Below are 9,378 nucleotides of genomic sequence, written 5' to 3'. Positions count from 1 at the left end.
CCGCTCTAGTTGCTTCCCAGATCCGGCCGCTCTAGCTGCTTCCCAGATCCGTCCGCGCGACCCCAAGCTCGCCGGCAGCGGCCTCATCTGAGCTCTTCCCGTCGAGTAGGTGGTCTGGCGGGTGGCAACCACATCCACTTGCAGCAGCTCGCTGCTCCTCCGCCTGCGCAGGCTGCTTTTGACTAGGTTGGCAGGCCAAATGTTCTCCACCCAGCAGGCTGACACAATGAGTTTGGGCTTCCAGCCCACTCAATCGACGGAGCTGTGTGCCGAACGTTTCGGGCTCCGACCAAGACGCAGGAACCACTAATCAGAAGCTGGATCGACGGATTTTGAGAAGCCAGTGGACATCCGAACACGCCCTAACCTACCCCGAAATAGATATTGTTAGTGAAAAATCCAAGCAAGAACCAACCCCGAAATAAATATGTGATGGGTAAGTAAAGTACCAGTTTTTCCTCTTCCGCAACAGTCCAGTCAAGCCTCTTTGCACGCGGTGGTACGATTGTTTCCGCGGCATTGGACTCGGAGCTTGGAGCGGGAGCTTCAGAAGGTGGTGGGGGGTACGGACCATATGGCGCGTATGGATACGGAGGTGGAGGGTATGAACCGTACGAAGGTGGTGGGTACGGAGGTACAGTGCCACCCCGCCAACGCTGCCGCCTCGCTACCGCCTCCCTCTCGCCTCGCTCTCGCCTCCAACGCGGGCGTTAGCCGGGCGGGAGCGGGCGATAGCGCTGGGCGCCCCCGCCGTCGCCTGCCACTCCCGTCTCGCCCCACTCCCGCCTCTCTCTCGCCTCCCGGCGGGCGATAACGCCCCGCCTCCAGCCTGCAATGGCACCAGCCTAATACACCAGTGATATGGCATTAGTCCATGAACCTTTGACGATTGAGACCATTGCGCATGCGAACCGTCGTCACTAGCACATTGTCACACGTGAAGAGAGGAATCCAAATGAGGGGATAGTGAGGGGGAGCTAGAACAGTGTCGCAACTGATCAAGCCCAAAGTGAGCCTAGCTCACTTGATTAGGGAAGTGGATGTACAATCCAGCCATCTAGATTTAAATCCTCCATGACACGAATTTGGGTTCGTATTATTTAAAAACAAAATCACTGTAGGGGCTTCCCCTTCTGTATTCCTTTCAAAAAAATTGATTAAGCCCCAAAGATACTATTAGCGTCACCCCGGAATCACCTAAGGTTCTGAATAGAGATGGGAATAGGAGAATGACTGTGTGATGCAATTCAGAGACAAAAGGGTTTTTTCCACACGAAAAAAAAACTGATGTGGCATGGGGAGTAGTTTAGGTGCCTCATTTCCAAGTGGCTGCCACGTATAGGCGGCCAACGTAAGTGGGGATGATTTGGACCAAAATGATCACTTCAGTCAAGTTCACGAATTTGCTTGGTCCATTTCGCAACTATTAATAGGTTTAGTCGCATTAAATATAATAAAATTTTCAAATATTAAGAATTTTAATATGATAGTAAAGTTCATAAATACATTTTACATATATTAACATTTTCAAGTTTTTTTCAAGAATACACCTCTTCACGATCACAAAGAAGGCAAAGTTGATGCCAACAAGAGGTGGCAGCTCCTCACCATAAGCCTACTCTACTAACTATCACGGTGTTACAACGGGTTCCGGAAAAACAAAAGAGGAACTATGGACGAGTTTCACGAGCCGCCACTTGTCGAACTCATCCTTGATTGTCCCGTTGAAGACCACGTCATTTTGATGCCTCCAAATGCACCAAGACACTAGAATGATTCCCGTCTATAGGTCCCGCCGGTGTGCCGCTGGACATGAATGGGACGTCCACCAATCCACAATGTCCGAGTCGATCACAAGTAGCCAGTCCACCTTGTCCCAACGTTCAAGAGTCCAGGACTAGACCTTACGGGCAACCACGCAGCCAAGGAGCAAGTGCTACAAAGTCTATGGCTCCTATCGCAAAGAGGGCAGGACGGAGGGATAGGAAGGCCTCTACGCTGCAACCTGTTTACCGTCCAACATCAGTTTGGCGAAACCAGCTGCAAGAAGAACTTGCAGATGTAGGGCACCCTCGAGCCATGCAAAAGGTCATGCGGAAAATCACCCGCCATCCATCTGCATCACGGGCTGCCCTCACCGTGATGAAGGGTGAGGAACAATAGCCGAAGAGCAGCGGGAATCGCTCGCAGAGCAAGGGTGAGCCCGTCAACCAATTGAGCCAGAAGTAGGTGCATTTCCCATCCCCTACTTTGTGCTTAGATCCCAGCTTAAAATACCACTTGATCCTTTGAATCGTGTTCCGGAACTTCGAAGTGAGGGTATGTGAAGAAGCAATTAAATTTTAGTATACAAATGGTGTAATGAAAAAAATAGTGTTTCAAATTTTATAAGAGATCATCTCTTAGAAAGAAAAAAGATGGCTTTTTCTTTCTCCATTATTTTTTATCCAACTAAGCAAAACAAAAATCGACATGGCAATTGCATTGTACATGCACACAGGTTAGTAGAAGAGATAAACAAAACCTTTCCTTTTCCGCTAAGCTTAGTAGAAGTGGAAAACAAAGACATATTTTTCCACTAAGCTCTGTTCCGACATTTCCAACGTGTCCAGCTCCGCCGCACAGAAAGCGACCACCGAAAAGTTGGAAGAGAAAAAGCCGCCGGAATTGGGCGAGACTAGGCGCCCAAACAAAAAAAACGTATCTAGTGATACCACCCTTTAGATGATACCATGATACCGTATAAAAAAACGTATTTTTATACGTGCCAAAAAATTGTACGAAAAAATGTGAGTGCTCATGAAGCATGTCCCTACAACATCACAAAATTTTATATCCAAAATTGACATGGACACTGAGAAACAAAAAAGAGAAATTTTGTGATGATGTAGGGACATGCTTCATGAGCACTCATATTTTTTCGTATAATTTTTTGGCACGTATACAAATACTTTTTTTGTACGGTATCATGGTATCATCTAAAGGGTGGTATCACTAGATATGTTCTCGCCCAAACAAGAGCGATCTAGTAGCAAACACATCGCGCCGCCTCCGGTCGCGGTCTGAAAATACTCCGTCATCTCCGTTCTCCGGCCATCTCCTGCTCCCCTCGCCGCCGGCGAGCCATATGCTATGTCTTCTACCCCCTCCTCCTCCTATTCTTCCTACTATTCCTCTTGCCCAGCACCGCACCAACCGCGCCGACGCTTCCGGCGATCTCTCCGGCCGCCGCCTGCCCCGCGGCTGCGCCTTTCCTCGTCGTCCTCCCGCCGACCCTCCGCTCCGCAGGTCAGCTCCTTTTTTATTTTTGACTGGTCAGGTCAGCTCCTAGATCCCTCGCGGCGTCCGATTGTTGTGCAGCTAGTATTTCGCCTCGTTATTGTCGCCTCTCTGCTATTCATCGATCATCGAAGCGAAGTACCCGTTGTGTTGCTAAGTAATAATCTCTCGCATGTGTTGGCCAATCATAAGTGTTGACAAGGTTGCCTGTGGCATTAGATTCGGTGCCATTTATTCAGATTTTGATTCGAATATGAATATAGTCAGAGCAGTTGGTTGTTGCAATACCATGTACTCCCTCTGTGCAGTAATATGAGATGTTGTAGATCCTTTTAAAATAAACTAGATACATACTAAAAGGAGTGAACCTACATACTAAAACTAGACTAGATACAAACAAAAGTGAGTGAACCAACAAAATAGCTAAATCATTTTGCATTCTTGTAAGGAGGGAGTATACAGGATCAGGGATTTTTGGGCTGTAGTGGTACGAGTAGGCGTGTGTTTCAGTTCAGATAAATGCTGGTGACTCTGGTTCACTTGCATAACATTAGCGAATGCACGTGTTGGCGAGGTTGCTTGTCTTAGATTCGGTGCCATTTATTCAGATTTTTGTTCGAAATACTCACAGGCTGTTGGGCGGTAATGGTATGAGTAGTGTGTGTTTCGGTTCAGGCTAATGCAGGTGATTATGGCATAACGCCAGATGGAAGTGCGCTGGAACTGATCTCACTGCCATTGCCCTTTTGCAGGACTCCCGATTCAGAATCACCGCATCGAGACCCGCTCGCAGGCGTGGTTCCATTCAGATTGCCACATCATTCGATGATGTACGTTCTGTGATGCTTCTTTCCTTCAGACGGCCGCAGTGTTACACCACGAACCAGATTATCTTACTAGCTGAATTGACTTGGTGTAGGATTTCGGGGATTTCTCGCTGGTCCATGACGACGGGAATGATGATGCGTTTGGTCTTGATTTGTATTCGAGTGAGAGTGACTGGAGCGATGACGATGTTGTGTTAGCTCTTGGGGATGTCGAGTTGCCAATGATGACCGACAGACGCTTCAAGGGGGCAGAGGGTGCGATAACTGTTGCTGCCCATAGGCTCGCCACCATTGACAAAGGGCATAGGAAGAGCAGGTAAGATATCTTGCTTTTCAGATCAAGTGGAATACCTACATATAAGTGTAGCTAATTCAGTTAGCTGTATGGACATAGATCATATACAAATCTTAGGAATAAGATTAGATGCCAGCATTATTTTGCAACGAATTGCATTATATTCAGTTCCGTGGGAAGAGTACACACTTAAATACGAATATAGATTATCTCAGTACATTAAGAGCATACGCTATGATTTTCCAGTTTAACGTAGTGCTAGAAAGATTATGTAATCCTCGTTCTTTGTGGTGAATGTAAATCAATCCAATAAGAACATATAGGCTTTTATAACTGTGCTGGCTAGTTTCTGACCAAAGTTTCTTACATCAATTCCCAGAACTCAACAAGGGCTGATGAATAATCTTGGACTGATTGCTTTCCTAGCAATGTTACTTTTGTTTGTCGACTGGTGTTCGTGGAGGATTGTTAGGCTACCTCTGGACTCGTTTTATTTGACACGCCCTTTTTTAATATCAGCAGTTCTGTCAACAGTAGCTGGATTTATTTTTGCACCAATTGCTGATAGCATGAAGATCCATCATTTCCGGAGGAGAGGGAAGCCTATTTCTCCATCCTATGGAAAGCCAACCCCAGCGATGGGAGGGCTGTTCTTCATCCCTATTGGTATTTTAGTTGCAAGAAGACATGTTGGTTCCAACTCAAGTGGAGTAAATGGAGCAGCTATAATAACCCTCATATTTGCAATAGTTGGGTTACTTGATGATATCTCAAACCTTGTCATGGATCACGATCATAAAATACCTCAATGGCTAAGAGTTTTGGTTCAGGTGAGTGGTTCTTTCTCAAATCAGAATATATGATTCCATTTGCATTTTAGGTTAAATGCAACTTAGAAGCAAATCTTGTATACTTTGCAGATTGCTGCTGGAATTTACTTCTTTATCTGGTTGGGTTCTGCAAATATTTCAACACCATATAACATGTAAGCATTATTGCAACTGATATGTGCCTTGAAGTCAGGTGCAGATAGATTTAGTTCTTGATCAGTTATGCTATCTTGTGTATTGTGGCCGGCTTTCGAGTTGGTCTCTGTAACATCAAAATCAAAATCAAAATCTTTCTGAATTGCCTAAAGGATTCTCACAGAGTACAGCTCGTACAACATTGTTTCTGTGGGCTTTGGCCTTCTGTGATGTCACCTTATATTACTGCCAATTTAGACAACTAATACTGTTTATTTAACTCAGTCTGTTGCTAGTAAATGTTTACATGCTAATTTGAGAGCTAATGGGTGCTTTGCTAGTTAATACTTTGAAATTGTCTAACTCGTAGCTTATATCTTGGTATACCTCTGACCAGGCATATTGCAAGGAATAGATATATAAGACCGTCCCAGTTTTGTACTGTTCATGCTAACTAATACTCTACTCTAGTGCTTTTGGACGTTCTCAACATTACTTTTTTTTTCGAAATGGGAGCATAGCTCCAGCCTCTGCATCAATTGATGCACACAGCTTTCTTTATTAAAACAAGTTCAGAGTACGTTCTCAACATTACTGACTCCACATTGTTCATGAAGGAAATTCCTTGTACCTCTACCTCCTCCTTTTGGTCTTGCATTCATGGGAAAACTTTATCTGGTTCTGGCTACAATATGTTCTCTTTCCATGGGTACTGGAGTAACATTGGTTGATGGCCTTGATGGTTTGGCTGGTGGTGTTGCTGCTTTAGCACTGGCTGGATTGTCTGTTGCTGCTCTCCCAGTTTGCTCAGGTACTTCGTTACTTCAGCTTGTTAACGTATTTCCAAAGTTAGTAATCCTACCATACATAATTCCTTATAACACATTTATTTTTTATACTAGCTTCTGCTCATGTTATGAGAACAAATCTCTTAAACTCATGGCGCATTGTTTTGACCAAAACATAGTAGGAGAGGCTCCCAACTCCTCCGTTCCAAAATAATCGAAGTTCTAGGTCTGCCCTAGGTTAACCTTTTCTAAGTTTGACAGAGTTTATAGAAAAATGTGCCAGTATCTACGATGTCGGATCTATACGATACAGAAAATATATTTTATGATGAATCTAATGGAACTAATTTGGTGTTTTAGGTATCTATATATTTTTCCCATAAACTTCGTCAAACTTAAAGTAATTTAATTTAGGATAATCCTAGAACTTCAATTATTTTGTAACAGAGGAAGTGCTGTTTATTATATTAATGGGGTAAAAAACGAATCATAGAGTGAACTCATGACACGTGTCAGTACCCATTTAGTTTCGTCTGGACCTTTTGAAGGATCTGTGCTTCATTGTGCTGAAAATGGTTCAGTGCAATCTCCTTACAGTGTATAATAAGGAAAACAAAAGGGGAAAGGAAGTTTCAAGTAAATATTATGTGTAGTCATTAGAAATGATAGATGGCGTATCAGAAGTTCAGAACTGAACCTGTCCATAATATGAGGCAAAGGGATCACCTAAGTTTATACTACCCCTGTTGACTTTGTCTAATTCATCTTGTACTGAAATGTAAGAAAAAACACTACTGGTTGCAAGTTTAATACTCCCTCCGATTCATATTAATTGACTTCAATATGGATGTATCTAGACACATTTTAGTTCTAGATACATCCATATTAGAGTCAATTAATATGAACCGGAGGGAGTACTTAGCTTTGATTCTAATAAGGTTTTGGCTGAATCAACTATTCACAATTGTTGCAGAACTGAGTGTTTTTGGAGCATCAATGTCTGGCGCTTGCACTGGCTTTCTTTTTCATAACAGGTATAGGGCCTCAATAGTTATGGGCCGAGTTGGTTCTTTTGCGCTTGGAGGAGCACTTGCTACAATTGCAGCATGTAGTGGAATGTTCATTCCTATGTTAATTGCATGTAGTGTCTTCTTTCTCGAGTTGCTCTTGGTAATATTGCAGGTATAGTACTGTTTATATTCTTATTTTATCTCAATAATTATTATATGTGCTTATTGTTGACACCTTTTGGTTGATGTTATACACCATTTGCATCTGCAGTGAACTTCATAAGTTATGATATTTATTTGCTAAGTGGATTATGGTTAAACGAGTTGATCACTGATCATACTTTCTCTGTCGAATGTGCATGGATATTCTTTAGACCTTTTATCGTGAACCTGTATCTGGCCATAATTGATATTTGCTCTTATCCTGCTCCAGTAAACCCTCTAGTTTGTGTTATCCTATGTGTCTTTCTGGCCTGAATTTCTGAATCCTATGTGCTAGACCACTGAGTGGAAGTGAAATGAGAAGTACTGAACAAGGGCCTTTTGTGAAGACCTTTTGATATTTTGGCAATTTGAATACTTAACTCTTTTTTCACTAAACAATCAGTTCGTGAACAATGAAACATTAAATGGAACAAAATTAGGTGGACTTAGTTTTACTTCCGTGCTCCATAATTCCATACTGATGCTCCCAGTTTATTCTTCTTTCCTAAAAAAAGTTCCTGCTATGAATTATTTGTACAATACATTTTCTATAATTTTCACCTTTAAGTCTTGTAAAAAACACATAATAGTGCAGTGAGAACTATATTTCGGGTCTACTCAGAATCAAGTATGATGGTCTTCAGCATTTATTTGTTCATGTATCTTTGCAAATGATCATTTGTTTGATTCTAGCATTTCAGCTGGCAAGATCTTAATGTACCATTTTTCGTCTCAGGTTCCTTTAAATATGACCCGGAAGCACATCCATGGGACAAACAGATATTTCCTTAGAGTTCTTCCCTCACATTACTATCTTAGATTGTGGGGCATAAAGGAGCCTTATATTGTGACGGGCGCATACATAATGTCATGCTTCTTAACGGTGCTGGCAGGATACCTTGGTCTCGTCTCGGCGTAGATAGAAAGCTTAGGTCATCATTCTTTCGTTACTTCTATTTCGTTGTGTTGTGCCTCTAGAATGGTAGGCACTTCAGCATTGCCGAGCCTAAGGTTCACTGATATATAGAGTTAATGGAATTTTGTCGTGCAGAGCTTTTTTTATGTTGCTGTGTGAGTTTGTAGGACACATCAAAAGAAACCGTGCAGTATAATATGGTCATAACATTTTTTTTAAAACATAAGGCCCCACGGCCCGGCTTTATATATAAAGCCAAACAGCAACCACGAAGTTCCACGAGTACAAGATACATCCACCGGCTTTCCTCAAGCCCCACAACACAGACTAAGACGAAGACTCCGCACACTAGTGACATATTACAAAGCACTTGGTCCATGACAACTAACAAATGAGCAACAACGAGGAAGCAACATCGTTCTCCACTGCATCCGGGTCTACTCGAAGTCTCGTCTGTAGGCCCCTAAGCTCGCCCATCAGCACGTCCAGCATCTCCCGGTCCCTTGGCTTGACGAGGACCCTCCACCTCTGCATATAAGTGATCATATGGAAGAAAGCATCAGCGGGGTTGTTAATCGTTTTCCCTTCCATAGCTAGTTTGTTCCTAATGTTCCAAAGCACCCAGCATTGAGTCGCAAAGGTGAACGAAGCTAGCCTATGTAAGGACTCCGATAGGTTCTGGACGAGACCAATGAAGTGTCCAGCCCCCGCCGGATTCCAATCGTAGTGCAGGAGCTCCCTAGCTCCTGCCCACATCAGCTTCGCAAGGTGAAAAGAGAAGAAGATGTGGTCACAGTCCTCCTGCTCCCCGCAGAGTGCACACGCACCGTTGGTAGGACCGTTACGTTTGGCCACCTGAACCCTAGATGGCAGTCTGCTCCTGATGAGTTGCCATAGAAAGATCTTAATCCTCGGCGGTACCCTCGTCTTCCAGACCTCCTTGAAGTGGGTCACTACCGCTCCCTGCGTTAGTCGTCCATAGATGGACCTGGTGGAGAATTCCCCCGAGGCCTCCAGGGACCACTTGACCTCATCTTCCCCCGTAGTATAGGGGTGGAGGTCAAAGATCCTACAGAGGTTCTCCCACTCCACCG

General features: G+C 43.7%; 1 protein-coding gene across 4 annotated transcripts; it reads left to right on the top strand.

Moving 5' to 3' along the window:
* Positions 1–4,033: 4,033 nt before the first annotated feature.
* LOC124664182 (phospho-N-acetylmuramoyl-pentapeptide-transferase homolog) lies at positions 4,034–8,550 on the top strand. Of its 4 annotated transcripts, none has more exons than XM_047201759.1 (7): positions 4,034–4,109; positions 4,199–4,422; positions 4,781–5,231; positions 5,322–5,386; positions 5,984–6,177; positions 7,128–7,336; positions 8,105–8,550. In XM_047201759.1, the coding sequence occupies exons 2-7, from the start codon at positions 4,328–4,330 to the stop codon at positions 8,285–8,287; spliced, it is 1,197 nt and encodes a 398-aa protein (XP_047057715.1). In that variant the 5' UTR covers positions 4,034–4,109; positions 4,199–4,327; the 3' UTR covers positions 8,288–8,550. The 4 variants fall into 4 exon arrangements, with proteins under 4 accessions (XP_047057715.1, XP_047057716.1, XP_047057718.1 ...); XM_047201760.1 differs by lacking the exon at positions 8,105–8,550 and adding an exon at positions 7,436–8,069; XM_047201762.1 differs by lacking the exon at positions 4,034–4,109 and having other exon boundaries at positions 4,311–4,422; positions 4,924–5,231.
* The last annotated feature ends 828 nt before the right edge of the window (positions 8,551–9,378 follow it).

This window comes from Lolium rigidum, chromosome 6, assembly GCF_022539505.1.
Source record: "Lolium rigidum isolate FL_2022 chromosome 6, APGP_CSIRO_Lrig_0.1, whole genome shotgun sequence".
In the NCBI taxonomy this organism is placed as follows: Eukaryota; Viridiplantae; Streptophyta; class Magnoliopsida; order Poales; family Poaceae; genus Lolium; species Lolium rigidum.
The sequence above is the reverse complement of the archived record's forward strand: the minus strand, read 5'-3'. Positions and strand labels throughout refer to the sequence as shown.